At 36.5% G+C, this 15,388-nt stretch overlaps 2 protein-coding genes across 3 annotated transcripts; one reads left to right on the top strand and one right to left on the bottom strand.

Moving 5' to 3' along the window:
* Positions 1-4,569: 4,569 nt before the first annotated feature.
* On the top strand, positions 4,570-7,915 carry LOC143446139 (protein farnesyltransferase subunit beta-like). The gene is made up of 11 exons (XM_076945647.1): positions 4,570-4,730; positions 4,986-5,053; positions 5,350-5,422; positions 5,565-5,656; positions 5,833-5,979; positions 6,221-6,397; positions 6,590-6,764; positions 6,900-7,019; positions 7,165-7,256; positions 7,536-7,641; positions 7,709-7,915. Exons 1-11 carry the CDS (start codon positions 4,650-4,652, stop codon positions 7,793-7,795), a joined length of 1,218 nt encoding a protein of 405 aa, XP_076801762.1. The 5' UTR covers positions 4,570-4,649; the 3' UTR covers positions 7,796-7,915.
* Positions 7,916-8,318: 403 nt separating this feature from the next.
* LOC143446138 (uncharacterized) lies at positions 8,319-13,577 on the bottom strand. 2 transcript variants are annotated; one of them, XM_076945646.1, is made up of 16 exons: positions 13,458-13,577; positions 13,063-13,155; positions 12,219-12,333; positions 11,864-11,981; positions 11,642-11,783; positions 11,241-11,392; positions 11,050-11,155; positions 10,816-10,940; positions 10,330-10,437; positions 9,854-10,036; positions 9,460-9,718; positions 9,237-9,395; positions 9,100-9,169; positions 8,821-9,031; positions 8,657-8,744; positions 8,319-8,452 (listed from the first exon to the last, which is right to left on the bottom strand). In XM_076945646.1, the coding sequence occupies exons 1-16, from the start codon at positions 13,511-13,513 to the stop codon at positions 8,419-8,421; spliced, it is 2,019 nt and encodes a 672-aa protein (XP_076801761.1). In that variant the 5' UTR covers positions 13,514-13,577; the 3' UTR covers positions 8,319-8,418. The 2 variants fall into 2 exon arrangements, with proteins under 2 accessions (XP_076801761.1, XP_076801760.1); XM_076945645.1 differs by having other exon boundaries at positions 10,246-10,437.
* Positions 13,578-15,388: the final 1,811 nt, after the last annotated feature.

The raw sequence follows: 15,388 nt of genomic DNA on the forward strand, positions 1-15,388 counted from the left end.
CTATCTAAACCATCCTGTTGAGTTGTGTTATATAATATTTACTTTAGAATGATTGGTGTCATAGTGTAACCTAAGGTAAACTTTGTTGTGAAGTACAGTTTTTGGATATGTTGTTTTGTTATCTTATTTTGTGTAACGCAAAGTATTTTTTGTAGTTTTTGTGTTATGCATTTTCCGTATACACTCATTCCTTATTATTTCTTCATGTAGTCTACTGCTTGTTTTCCACTTAATGCACTGTTATGCTTTGATATGCATTTAAATGTTAAATTTTACCTATAAACGATATTCAGGCTTTTTATTCTTCACTTGTGTTTACAAATATGATAACATAATACTCTTTCCTGTATGTTTACCTTTATTGTATTAATCACTTTATGGATTAGTTACTCTTTGCCAAATCATTGACTTGACAGCAACTTAGGAATGTTATTACAATTCAAAAATTGTTGTTAACAATGTGATTTTAAAAGTTTTTGTTTTGTTTTTGTCATCATTTGACCAACACTAATGTATGTGTAAGATTTCATATTTGGCTTTTCTCTTTTTGCCTGTGCTTTTTACATCGTAGCCTTGTTACTTTGTATTCTTAACATTAGCATGGAAAGACAACAGTAGCAGTTGAGGTAGACTAATTTTGTGGTGCCCAATTTTATAATCTTAATGCCTAATGGCCTAATGAAAACTGCTTTGACTTACTTTCATTGTGTTTTAACTTCATAGTCTTGGTCAGCTCTATTTTACACAACTGGCCAAGCAGCCAAAGAAATGAATGAAAACAGTTAGTGAAATTCTACCTTTGGGTCGTCCAACTACGACATTTTGTACAGCAAGGCTTAGATGACAATCCAGTAACAAATACGATAGCTGAACACAAGAAAAGAACTGAGGTAAGAAAACAGATGGAAGTAAAAGCAAAATATTTTGTCTGTTCAGCCGCTTAGTGAAGGAGCCAATGCTGTATAAATAGATGCGAAACAAAACAAGTCTATTAGGATTCAACCGAGCTCTATTAACGGCTGCACTCAGCGTGTCGGACTGTGTAATAACAGATACGCCCAAGCGTACCTACCGCGCTGGTCCTTTGTCACAAATTTTAACCATCTAAGATTCTAAACCTTTCAATAATGCCGAGTTGTTTTGATTTCTTAGTTTGGTAGCTTTTTAGATAACGTGAGTAACTGTATTATAAAAACAAATAGCGTGTTATTGTAATACAGTAAAATTCGCCTATATCGACACCTCAAGGGGATGAAGAAACAGTGTCGATATGGAGTCTATAATCTATATTATAGACGAATCAATGTAAATTGTTCCCAAATTCCAATGTAAGGGTTGCATGTGTACTCTAATGAGCACTGCCGCTTTTTTATGTTTCCGCGTACACTACGTCAAAGAACAACGCAAACAAGATCGTGAAAAATAATGGTAGTTTTATTTACACGTAATACGCACGCAGACTGTACGTGATATAAGTTAGAGTGACGGTACATAAGTCATAGTGAAATCATAATTACGTCAAATTCGACTAGGCAACCTAAACCGTCATAAAGTCGTAAGTGAGATGACGTCCCGGAGTGAAAAGAAGAGCTACAACTGTCACTATAAACCATACGTGTCAAATTCCCGGCCCACGGGCGACATCCGGCCCGCTTTACATTAAAACTTGGCCCGCAATGTTATTTTATTCATTGAACTATTTCCGGCCCGCTAGATCATTGTACAGTATAACTTACTTTTTTCAAGCAAGAAACAAGATTATAACAAATCGCACAATAGAGTAGCACAACAGTTGCCCCACCATACGACAGAATAAATCGTTTTATTCTAACGCTTGTAATCTAGGCTGCTTTTTTCTTTATTGTTTGTTAATTCTTTAATGCTTGCAAGGAGAAAAATTAAACATAATGATGTAAGAGAAGAATAATCAAAAATAGCCCAGTCAAAAATCGTCAAAAACATCAAATAATTGGTGTTGTTTTGCTGCCTGTTCCAACTCATGTTTCGTGTCACGAAACGTTCAATCAAGTTTTATCCTTACGGCCGCCTGCGGCGTTAAATAAGTATTGAGTTTTGGTCCCTGGTGGGATTGAGTTTGACACCCCTGCTATAAACGAACAAAATGCTCTGGGGGATCAAAAAGGTGTCGATATAGGCGAACTGTATATATAGCCGAAGTCGATATAGGCGAACTCGAATGTACGTAAAAGATAGGAATTTCGCCGGGACCAACGAAAAAGTGTCGATATATGCGAACAGTCGATATTGGCGAATTCTACTGTATAACCCGGGAGAAGGAAACTCTTAAACGAACACTGGATCTACCTCATTGCGGCCAGTAAAACTTGCCAAATTACCAATATGTCCTGTCCGAAGCGGTTAGATAAGTTATTAGTTATTACAGATCCTTAATGAAGTGTGTGCATGCCCAAGATATACGATGGTTTTTGTATCTTTACCGTAAAAATTTCCATTAGTTTGTTGTTGTTTAACGTTGTTTTTTTGGAATTCCTCCCATCAGCAAGAAAACGTTCCAACTCATCATTCAGAGCAAGAAAATCAATAAGAAATGCGGCAACACACACAGGCTATAATGCGCGATCGACCACCAGTTTCCTAGCAGTGGAACAAACTATAAAGCATACAAAAATGACAATACACTATTCAGTAGGCCTACTCTGATAAACAAAGCATTGTATTCATTTTGTCCAGTAAGTGGAATGTTTACATAAGAAACCGTTGTCATCATGTTTATGTAAAAAAGTAAAAAATTCTTCGAATGAAACGTTTTTTCTCAATTATAATGCAGGAAAGAAGACAAAAAATATACAGGCCACTAACACACTAAAAATAGTAACAATTATGTTTATACAATAAATGCTATAATCTTTAATTTTTGCTCATTTATTAACAAACCTGTAGCCAATTGTTATATATATGTAATTATTACTCAGCTGATTTTTCTAATTAAGAATTTACTGCACAATCTCAGCAACAATGTTCGAACAAAACGAAGCACCAAATTGTATAATATTTGCAAGTTGTTTAATTAATCAAACAACGACAACAATTTTTTGAGTTTAGACGCCTTTCAGATTAAAACATACGGTTCAGACTAGGGGTAATTCCCCTCTAATTCCTTTTTGACAACATGGACTCCTTCAAGATGGATTGAAGATATCTATGGGGTTGAACACTTGTCACGTGATCAAAAAGATTAAACGCAAATAAAACTTAAGCAATAGTTTTATATCAAATAAATTTTACTTGTTTAAACATAATTAATTTTAGGATTTTTTTGTTTGTTTAGTTGACAAAAAAGGGTTTTATTGATTAGAAAACTCACTCTAAGCTCTAAGTTTTTTCGACCGTATCAGACAGGTTACGCTTCAATTGGTTAGGACTCTTGCCAAAACATAAGGCTAGTTTCGAACGTCGAAGTGAATAAAAAGGTCCGTTAAGATTAGCTTAAGTCGGACAGTTGATCATAAAGAGCTGTGTAGCTCTTTAAGAGATCCATGGAGACTTGAAATTTTATTAGGGAAGGGTTATAGGCAGGGTTGCCATCAGTCTAGACTCAAAAATAAGGACGACTAGGAAACGAAAGAAGAATACTGGCCTACCTTAAACAGTGCACAACAGGAAAAGGCAATCAACGTTCTTAAAAAAAGTTATATTAAAGGTGTAAAAATGCCCAAAATAGGAACCTCTGCCCTAAAAATAGGATAAAAATAAGGAGGGAGGTGAACATATCTTAAAAATACGGACAAAAATATTTTCTAAGACACAGCAGACACTCAAAATAAGGTAAAATCTTAGAAAAAGACGGTATAATAACCCTGGTTATAGGCACATACTTGCATACGGTATTGCTAAAGTAGGCTGAATGTATCAACCTGAAATTGTGTTTCTTTTGGTTTTATTTAAGTATTTTAATCATCCATCTGATACAATGCATATGCACAGTAACAACTTCTAGGCACGTTCTAAACGTTTCCTTAAATATTGTTTCGACGTAGCCTAAAAATTTATAAAGTTTTAAGCCCTCAGGTTTTTTCCAGTTTTCTTATTTATTGATTGTTTTTGCGAGTTTTACTGTTTTATGATGAGGTTAGCTCACCATACTTTTCACAAAACATAAACGATTAGATATCAACTGTATCTGGCTGTATGTTTTTAACCAGTTGATAATAACCTACCTTCATGGGTAACTTCGTTTCGTGATAACATCTTGAATGGCCATCAGCCACAATACCCACCATGCTATGCCATATGTCTCCCCATCTTCCACACTGCAGACCAGTCAGGTGCACACCCAAGATTTTTTGGCCAAAACAACATTACACACCAGGTGAAGAGCGATCTCTCTAAAACGAAGGACCTCCTTTTCTTCCTTTTTTATTATGAAAGTTCCCACCCCGTAAAAAAATGCTGGATGTGCTAATGCCAGAAGCCGTGATGCACGCCAGAATGTTGCTTCTATACCCCTGAAATCTTGTTAAGAGCTGAGTCAAACTGCAGTGTGGCCCATCTACAATAAGATACAGGTCGAACTGGCTGATGAGTTTCTTTACTCCTTTTGTTAGGTGTTCTTTTGTGACCATCATAGATAAGATAAGGTTGTAGTATTGTTAAAAAGCCCAGAAACGATGTATTGGTTCCAGAAGGGAGCAGATGTTAGCAGGGTTGTTGATGATGAGGGATATCCTACGTATAGTTCCATGGAACAGGTTTGTGCACCTAATGTTATTTGTTATAGTTTGTAATGTATTGGCAGATTTTGTCACTTGTAGACAATTTTGGTTTGGTTGCCGGTTTCCTTTTAAGACAAATCTGCTATATGCACAAATTGTTTGTAAACCGACACATTTAAACAAGTTCTGTAGCCTGTAACAGTACTGTAATTTTTCAGTCCGTATGTTTGGTATAACTGTTGTGTTTTAATATCTGCAAAAACCTATTTCATTTCAATTTCTTATCTGTAGGAAACAGTGGAGCACAGCGTGATGAAGAAATTTAGAGATTTTGAGGATTTCTCGGATATTGAGCCAGAGTGAGTGTTTTGCTTATGCGTTTCTTTTCCTAGCTAGTTTTCTGAACTAGATTTGTTTTTGCTATATGAACCTATTTTTATGGAATTGTTTGTTTTGTTAGCTTGACGCTAACCAATATGGCACAGATTAAAAATATGCTCTCAAGTCTCTCAGTGTATTTATTGGAAACTGTCAAGAGCTTACACAGCTGTAAGATAATAAGTACCATGAACTTTTCTGTTCTGATCATAGCTTAGCCATTAAACCCAATCAAAGCATACGTTTTTCTAATTTTGTTTTTTCTATTTTCATCCAGAATTTTAATACAACGTGAAAGACATGTCTCTTATTTGTTGCGTGGCCTTGTAAGACTGTCCAAAAGTTATGAGGTACAAACCAACTCATCATACGTCATAATTGCTGCTGTATATGCAGGTTTTTATAGGAACGGATGATAATGAACCTCTACCACCTAACATACTTTGTAATTACCATTTTTAAGTAGATGACAATGAAGTCGATATTTTTCAGTGCTTAGATGCAAGTCGACCCTGGTTATGTTATTGGATAGTTCACAGTCTTGCCCTACTGGATGAACCAATACCAGATGAGCTAAAATCAAGGTGATACTTGTATGGGGTAAATTTGAGTGTGGTGTACTCACGTTGAGTTAAGCTTATTGTAAGAAAGCAGACAAATGTGTTAACTGACTGTCATCAATCGTGTTACATGTTACATTCCACTTTATATCGGATGACCAGCGTTCAAAATCCAAGTTACAATATTTAAACTTACTCAGGATATGTAAGTTTTTGGCAAAGTGCCAATCTTCCACGGGTGGTTTTGGTGGGGGGCCGGATCAAATCGCCCATCTTGCCCCGACTTACGCTGCAGTCAATTGCTTGTGTACATTGGCAACTGAAGAGGCTTATGCGGTAATAAACAGGTAAAATCTTTAGTTTAAACCGAATAAATTCCTAAAGTATTGTGGCGTTTTTTCCGAAATTAAATTGCTTGATTATTGAGTATGCTGACCATGTAAGAAGGCCTGATACGAGGTTTACAGCAAACACATTTACAGTACTTCTGATAAATCAGACCTCCTTTGTCAATTTTCACAACAACAAACAGTCAACCAACTGGATACAAAACCTGCCAGAATTTTATTGCTACATGTTCTACTACAGAGAGAGGTTACTGGAATTTCTCTGGCGCATGAGGCAGAAGGATGGAAGCTTCACGATGCACGATGGCGGAGAGGCCGACACCAGAAGTGTTTATTGTGCGGTGTCTGCTGTCACGCTGTGTGGTTTGACTGATAACCTCGGGGAGTTGTTCACTGATAGCCCACAGTGGCTTGTGGGGTGAAAATAGTTGAACAGTTGTGATTGTTTTGTAACAATTGTATTGTCTAATTTGTTTATTAAGTTTTGTGTTGACTAGACTTTACTCTGAATTTCTATTAAATGAATATTAAATAAATTTTTTGCCTGTTTTTAATACCCATTATTATCATTTGTTTTTTGTATTAAAAAGTATTTTATTAACATCCTCAGGTGTCAGACATTTGAAGGAGGGATGGGTGGTTGTCATGGCGCCGAAGCTCATGGAGGGTACACATTTTGCGGATATGCTGCTCTGGTCATACTCGGTCACTCAAAACTAATCGATTCAGACCGACTTCTGAGATGGGTTGTCAATCGACAGATGACGTTAGAAGGAGGATTCCAAGTCAGTTATCGACGAGTTTACGTTGCTTGGCCTTTAGTTATGTGACCAACAGTCACATTATTTGTCAAACCATGGCAGAGCTTGTGCTGGTGAAAATTAGCAATTTGTCTAAATAAATGACTATGCTCTTTATAGGGGCGCACAAATAAGCTGGTTGATGGCTGTTATTCATTCTGGCAAGGAGGCTTACTGCCTCTCCTGCACAACACTCTTTCACAGGAGGGAGGCGTGGAAGGGAAACTCATTGATGCTAAGGTTGGGTTATTGCGGCTACTCGTTGTCGTAATATTCTGACTGATTAACTATATACGCTATGAGTGCGTGCACATTTACTACATAGTACGTAAATCTCATCAACTCATATGAACTAACCCATCTCAACTCTGCTATACTACTTCAGCATGGCTGGTTGTATGAGCAAGAAGCACTGCAGCATTACTTGTTGCTGTGTTGCCAGAATTCTTTCGGCGGACTGATAGACAAGCCGGGAAAGTAAGTCAAGGCACAAATACCAAATCTTCCATTTTGAGCAGACATTCTAACTCTGTTATATTGTTCTAAAATTTGCCTGTGCACTATGTAGGTAGATGCAAACATCACACCAACCATGTGTTTATTTTGCAATTTTTACGCAATACATGCTTTAATTGGGTAACTGCAGCCTTGGGTATTACTAGGCAGCAGTAATAGTCGGGAGCAAAATAATCACTTCACTGAATCTCTACATTGTCGCAGAGGCATATTTTATTATCTGTAATTGTATGTTGTCAGGTCGCCTGATTACTATCACACGTGCTATGGCCTGAGTGGACTCTCAACAGCACAGCATTGCCCTGACGGTGGTATTGTAAATATTGGACCGAAAGTAAACCAATTAGTGAGTACAGATGAATGTATTTTGTTTTCTTTTTACTGTATAGTTGTACCAAGTCTTTCATTCACAGGTTACCACCCATCCTGCTTTCAATGTGGTCAACGGGGCCGTGGCAAAAGCGATAGCTCATTTTAAAAAAGTGCCATTTGATGGATGAGATGTTATGTTGTGTTATGTTGTAGTAAATGAAAGTTCGTTTTACTGCTGAAAGCCTTTTATATTTACCAATTTTGCTTTGATACACTGAAGTATCATTGAATACAACACTCACTCTAAAGGTGTGTTCTGTTAAAAGGCTGTATAGTCGAATGAGAATGCAAGTGTCAACTCAGGGTTGTAACCAAGTCATGTTTTTCTGACTCGAGTCATGTTAAGTTGTGACTCGAGTCGGTTAAAACTGTGACTAGAATCAAGTCATCGCTTTTAACTAGAAACTATTCCAAGGTCATACTCTGGGTCGCATTAAATTGGTTGCTATAACGTCATGGCTGTTTGCAAATTAGCCTGGTTGTTACTTTTTATGCTGGAGTTGAAATTTGTTAGAAATACAGCCGTTTTTGATACCTAAAGTTGTCTTTCTTGCCATCACAATCGTTACAACGTGAATGTCATTACAACACTGTCAACTACAAACATATGCCTTTTGATCAGTTTTTTTTTTGTCCATACACCCCATCAGTTTTATAATGCACTTTCTGATAGTAGACATGACAGCAAAAAGTATGCAAAATAACATTTTATTTAAATACTGAAAACGTTGGTAAAAAAACAATCTTCATATTAAATCGAGTCTTCCAGTTTTTGATCAACCTCCCTACAGAATATAGCATTAATAATTATAAAATAAAAACAGGATATTTTTTCGAAAAATATAAAGTTAACCTTCAGAGTGCCAAAATATATTCTGTTTTTTCTTTCACTTTAAAATTTGGTTAACACGGTTCAGACAACATCGACTTAGTAATAATAGTAATTATTGTGTCATTGTACGAACTCCACTGATCGCTACTAATCTTACTTCAACTTTAAAATAATCTCATTTCTTCTCTGGCGAAGGGACTTTAGCACGGGGTCATTTTCATAATCGTTTTCCTCCTGATCAATGCCTGAAAAACAATCAGTTGATAACATGTTGTGTTGAAGTGATGCTGCAGTGAACATTTGCTTCATTTCTATTCTAACTTCCAAGTAAATCTTGAAGAAGCTGGCTAGGGTCGAGGAGATCAGCTGTCTCTCTTGGGGATATGAGTTTGGGAGATTCTCCACCTCCAATGTTGCCGTGTGACGAAATAGATGAATCCTTATTGGATGACAGTGGCTCTTCCACTGTATGGGTGCTCTCCAAAGTATCCGTGCCGACACTGGAAGGTTCAAACAATCGAGTGCCTACAATCTGCAAAGAGTGTTTAGTCCCGTTGGTTAAGTCTTATCGTGTTTAGGGTAAGCGTAAAAGAGTTGAACCTTTTTCACAACAGTAGTTGTTGGAGAGGCAGCTACCGTCTCACCAGGAACAGCTTTTTCTTTACCAACTCTGCAAATGTATGCATTGTTTGATTTTCGACCTAGTGTGTGTATATCGTGAAAACTTGAATTTATACCTTTGCCAACTTGCATTGCTTGATTTTGAATTAAGGGACATGTCGGTCCAAGTGTCTGTATTAGTTAGTTGGCTTTTTACACTGCTGGGTGATAATGGCATAACCGCTTTATCAGATTTCGTAGAAGGACCAACTTTTTCTCCATTCACTACCGTCACTCTACAAAAGTTTACAGTGAAAATTTTTGAAATTCACTCAAAATTTCTTTCAAGATCAACCTTACTTGTGCATCGAAACATCAGAAATTTTCTGAAGACTTTTTCCACACAGCGATGGGGGGACGTGCTTCAACAAATCGTCAAAATAGGGTGATGGTGGGGGTGAGGTCTGTGTTTCTGCACAGGTAGTCGGAGTCACTGCTACTCCAACTGACCGCACTTCTTTGCTGGGATTAGTTTGTGCGGCGCAAGTCATATGTTCAGAAACCAAAGGACGCTCCGCCGGTGCAAAATGTATAGCAGGAAGTGTGGGCTTACTAACACCTATCACAGAGTTCTGCATTGCAGAAGTATTCTCAAAATGTCCTACCTACGAACATTTCTTTAGTATGTTTTTAAAAACTTTTTACTACATATTGATCGCAACAAACTGTGTAATTGATAATTAATTTAACGTACCGTGTGTCCCTGCATAGTTTCTAAAAATATTATCCCGAGATGACTGCGCTGCCTCCATTCTTCTCCTCAACCTCCACTGCTGGAGGATGTCATCAGGGGGATTATTCCTCTTTGGAGACAGTGGTGGGGCCTCTCTCCTGAACTGGTAGTCTATACCTGGTGATTGGATGGGGTACATAACACCTAGAAAGGTGTCACCGGTGAGGTCTATGACGTTAAGTCTAGAGTTTTTATGTAATTAGCATATTGAGTTATTCATAATCAAAAAATTTGATGCAATGGAAATGAAAGCGTATATGCCAGAGTTTTTGGTCAAACACACTAAATGCCAGAGTTTAAAGATTGGTTTGTTATAATGATGAATTTTTGCAATCTTGGTGAAATAGTCTTACAGTCATATGAGCTCATGCTTTCAGGAATGGAAGGATATTTAGTCGGTGTTTCCTCCTCACTGATTGATTTTCCTTTAAGCTTACCACTTGAGAGACGAATGGATGACGCATCCGATGAAGAGGAACTCTGGGGATTGTTTACGGACGTAGGGGTCCTTTCCTCTTCTTTTTTGCCTATTGAGCAGGATTTTGCTGTAATTTAACAAAAAAACTATAAAATACTAGGCATAATGAAAATCATACACAATCTAAAATTTAATGTTCAAAATATGTACATCAATAAACAGACGTATGTATCATATGAAAATTACATATAATATTGCACATGTACAGTTCTAAACTATGCTTGGGCAGAAAACATTGAAAAAAAACAACTTACCAACAACAACCAGAACTTACGAAGTAGAACAACTAGTTAGTTTTTTAGCATTGATGATAAGTAACGTTGAAACATACGCAAGTAAAATATTTGCATCAACTCTGGTCTCTTTACTTCGTAACGGGTATGATACAAATATTTTTGAACAACTAAACGTTTCTAAATAAAATGAAGACATGTTGGTAGCTCACTTGTGTTAAAACTTGAAGGGGAAACATTGAAAACTGAAGTTGATTTTACATTGAAATCATTATTTGAAAAAGTAGATGAGCTAACCAGTGAATTCCGAGAAGGCTGAGTGGTTGTCGAAAAAGCACTGTATGTAGAACAAAACCCAATCTTTGCAAATTGTTTAGAAATTTTATGTCGTAAAGTAGTCATCGAAAAGTTTGCACATGGCAAGATACAAGATTCGAGCAAACTACCTGTCCGACAAAATTCTCTCCACTCTTCGCTGGAGTTCAGTAATGCTGTTGTTGTGCTGGGAGCTTTCTTCTGGCCTTTTGCCTTGGTCAGTTTTCTTGCTGATGGCTGCACATGACAGTAGAATCAACAGTCAACATATATAAAGATAACATATCAGCCACAAAGTTAAGAAATTAAATAAGTTATATACATTTTGCAACATGTTTTGATTGGGCTGTTTTGGATGACTGCCAACCAATTCTCCCTGATTGGTTTTTCGACGACGTGCTTTGATCAGATGAACTTTGACTTTTTCTTTCATTTCTTGATGTCGGTTTTCCGTAACGAAATCTATTTACTAACCTTAGACCAGAAAGGTAAGTTTTATCAATAAATTTTGGAATACTCAGCTAAGTAATAGGACATACCTCATGAATTAATCAACGACTATGCTCATTCAGAATCAAATTGAAAGAGTTTACAACTTTCACCAATAGGTTTCATACAACTAGCAAGTTAAACATAGTTTGATGACAAACCTAACTAAGGTATACAGAATTTATTTCCTATGCAAAATGTGAACATTATCTGTATGCTCTACGCTGAACTCACGAAGATATATTTTTCGACGGAGGTTTGTTGGAGCTTTGAGTAGAGGCCATCTGTGGTTTAGGAGTTGCAGGAATACTCAAACTTGCAAAATCCAAAATATCTTTGCTTAACTTGATTGACTCTTGCTCAAAATTTGGTCCTTCTAAAAAAAATGTTATGCACTTTCAATACTTCAACTGGTGCAAGAAATTTATAACAAATGGTATGATAATAATAACATACGCCTGTTATATACACTTTGGCTACTATCTCCTATTCCTAAATCTGAGTTATCTCCATTAGACGATGGCCACACTTCTTTGAACTTATCTGAAGTCCACTTGTCCAATATAGAATCAAGCTGTTGAAAAATACAACAGTTTATCCATAGTGGAGAGTGTGGCACCTGCACACACGACATTCATCAACATGCACACCAAACGTTATTATCTTCACACCGATATATAATAAATAAATAAAGGATTGATTATTCAGTGCGTGCCATCATGCAAAAATTTCATCTTTGCACGCACGGGTTTTTGTCAAAAAATATTTATTTGCTGCATTTGACACTTTCAAATAAAGGCAAAAAATTTACTTCCTGTTTTCCACAAAAGTTGGATTCTTTCGGTTTTTCTTCTTCGCAGAATGAGTATTGAAGAGGTGTGTAGGAGCTGTTGTCTTTCACTTCAGGTTTATGGCACTTTTCGGGTCTATCAGCAGTAATAGGTTTGTTTATTTTACTACATCAATACAATGTGAAAGAAGGAAACTATTCAGACCAATTTTGCAAGTATTATCATCAGATTACTGTACTTGCTTTTGAACTGTAGACTTTTTAATTCCAATGTTAAACACCAATTTAGTTCATTTTCAATTTGTTTCAAAAATTGTTGTTTGTATAGTTACTAGTATGTTATAGAGCAGGGGCGGCCAACCAGCCAGAGACTAAGAGCCTCACTTCTTACTGTGTTAACTGCAAAGAGCCACATCATACACATTATGATTTATGACGCTTTTTCTTATTACGTCATAATACTGCATCAGATATTGTTTCAGTTTCATCATCTTTATTCTGGGTCGAAATCTGATGTAATCAGTCATTATTTAGCAAATATCAATTGAACATTAGCCAGTAGAGATTACTTTTCTGTATTATTTATCTGCCCAAAATAGGTAAAATGCGCTCTCTTTCGGAGATTCAATATGAACGAAAGAGCCACATAATACCGGGCAAAGAGCCGCGGGTTGGCCAGGCCTGTTATAGTATGATAAGCCTACTATGAACGAGTCTAGTATACAAGTGCACAACTACAAGATATCTTTGTATACTAGACCCCAGCTACTAAAATTGCGAGGTCATCTGGTTGTGCACTTGTATACTGGACGCTATAAACAACAAAAACAGACTCAACAGCACTCGTCTCAACTCAACAGCTCACGTCAGTATATTTTGTCTAACTTCACGATGTGGAGATTGAAGTGACGTGGGGTGATAGTGTGATTTGGGACTTGCAGGCACATAAAATGGATCACTAAAATTGATAGTAACTCCATTATTTTATAATATTAAGCCAACCTACTAATGCTAACCTATGGCTAATTCCTAATCCTGTAATATCAGGAAATCTGCAACCTTTATGTTGTAACAGTGTCAGATTGGAGAGTTTGCTAAGTGCACGGAGGAAAAATTAATTTAGTGTATAATAGCTATTGTATTATTTTGACTGCGGGGAGGATTTTTTCACAGAAAAACGGCAAATTTTCCAATCTGGTAATAGTGTAATGTATGCTCTAACCGTATAGAGGCCAAGGAGAGGGTCGCACACACACTTACCAGCCAGGAGGGTTAAAATGAACTTCAATGCCAGAGCAGCCTTCTGGCGTTTGCATTTCAGACAGTATTAAACCTTTCAAAATCCACTTTTGCTGGTATCCTTTCTTTCAACAAAACCCAGACAAGTGAACTAAATAACTCTGAACTCAAAACAACCGCCATTCACGAAGATGGGGAAGCACCTATTAAATAAAATCAATATGAACATAGACGTATTATTTTATTACTAATATCTCTGAAAAATGGCACCGCATACACTTTACAGTAAAGAAAATTGGTTTCTACTCAATTCAAAAAATTAAAAAATAAGCAAGCAAAAAAACTGAAGAAAAACACAAAGCAGAATAAAAAAAATTATCTTTTTAGAATACTATTTTTTTATTACAGTATTATTAAACGCAATACAACAATGATAAATACGATAAACACAAATCAGCGAAAAAGAGGGAAAAGAAGTAATCTTCAAAAATAATTCCAGTTCAGATGGGGCAGTCTACTTTCATCCATCTTATAGAGTAGAGTATAGACTATGCGGTAACCCGCTCAGATTGACGCACTTACCTTACTAACTTAATGCAATAATTTCATTCACGTGCGGACGGTTAATTCTTTTTAACTCTGGACTTATAGATAGATGCACATAGCAATGAACAGTTAATTAACTTGGTATTATTTTCCAATTCCTCATACGTCAAATAGTTTTTGTGTATTGGTAATCACCATAGGTCAGGGGTTCTTAAAGTATGGGTCGCGACCCAAACATGGGTCGCGGAGGGTCAGAAAATGGGTCGCGACATAGTGACATAGGTGGGTCGCGACATAGGTTAATATAATATAATATAGGTCTATAGGACATTAAAATGGGTCGCGACATAGGTTTGGGTCGTGAGGTGATCATGAAACTCAGATTTGGGTCGCGCTCAAAAAAGTTTAAGAACCGCTGCCATAGGTGTTCTTAGATTGGCACTAATTCAAGACGAAGCACCTTCCCAAAATAATTCCACGTACTTACAAAATAAAAACATGTGGAGCAAAGATTAAGGAGTGCCATCGCAGAAAGTACAGTTCTTGGGACTGACCGAGCCAGAAGAAAAAAGCGCGTGACTTGTGACAATAGATCGCAAATTGGAATACTAAGATAAAGTCGCAGTTTCCTTCGTTTTAATCTGACGTATGGTGGCAGTGGCACCTTACAACAATCCAAATTGAACCAGCCGAAGGTCCATAATTTGATGAAGTATTTTCGTCATTAATTATATATCCATTTCGTTTTAGAGAATGAAGTGCATGTCACGGTTAAGTTATCAGAAAGCCACAATATCGCAAATTGTAAAACGAAATTATACCGGTAAAGGTGTGGATAATAATACTTTAAATGTTGCCTTAAAACTTTAAATACATCTTTTAAGAAGGGTGGCACAAGCATAATGATTCATCAGTTACACTAAAATGAATCGTTCAAGCTAATAATCTTGTGCTCAGGTACAAGTTGAAATTATAGGCTACACAAATCGAAAACCGAGGTGTTTTATTGAACCAATCTTTATCATTAAAAAGTAAGAAAGTTTCTTTTTACAAAGCAACCTGATTATTTCACAGGCTAAGTGATGATAGGTTACATTGTACAAAGTATAACGTTGATAATAGTTCAATCTTAAAAAGTTGTTTTTGCTTACAAAAGTAAACCTCAACACTGTTAAAACGCCCTTAATACAGGCATAACCGCTATGACGTATAACTTACACACACCAGAGCACGATATAAAAACTGGAGGTGGAAATGTAATCAAACTTGCAGTTTTGGTGACGGAAACATTTTATTAAGTAAACTTTATTATTACAGTATATGCACCAACTTAATCTTTATAAGAAAATTATATTTACATGATAACAAGCAAAGGTTCGTCCGAAAATTCTAAAATGCAAAGCACT

This window comes from Clavelina lepadiformis, chromosome 2, assembly GCF_947623445.1.
Source record: "Clavelina lepadiformis chromosome 2, kaClaLepa1.1, whole genome shotgun sequence".
NCBI classification, from domain to species: Eukaryota; Metazoa; Chordata; class Ascidiacea; order Aplousobranchia; family Clavelinidae; genus Clavelina; species Clavelina lepadiformis.

Bases quoted from the DNA above. Each gene is read 5' to 3' on its own strand.
- LOC143446139 (XM_076945647.1), top strand. From the start codon at position 4,650: ATGTATTGGTTCCAGAAGGGAGCAGATGTTAGCAGGGTTGTTGATGAT. The intron at 5,423-5,564 runs GTACAAACCAAC...GATATTTTTCAG, and splicing joins GACTGTCCAAAAGTTATGAG to TGCTTAGATGCAAGTCGACC. The intron at 6,398-6,589 runs GTGAAAATAGTT...TAACATCCTCAG, and splicing joins AGCCCACAGTGGCTTGTGGG to GTGTCAGACATTTGAAGGAG.
- LOC143446138 (XM_076945645.1), bottom strand. From the start codon at position 13,513: ATGCAAACGCCAGAAGGCTGCTCTGGCATTGAAGTTCATTTTAACCCT. The intron at 11,784-11,863 runs GTATGTTATTAT...CATTTTTTTTAG, and splicing joins CCAAAGTGTATATAACAGGC to AAGGACCAAATTTTGAGCAA. The intron at 10,941-11,049 runs GTAGTTTGCTCG...TTCTACATACAG, and splicing joins GAGAGAATTTTGTCGGACAG to TGCTTTTTCGACAACCACTC.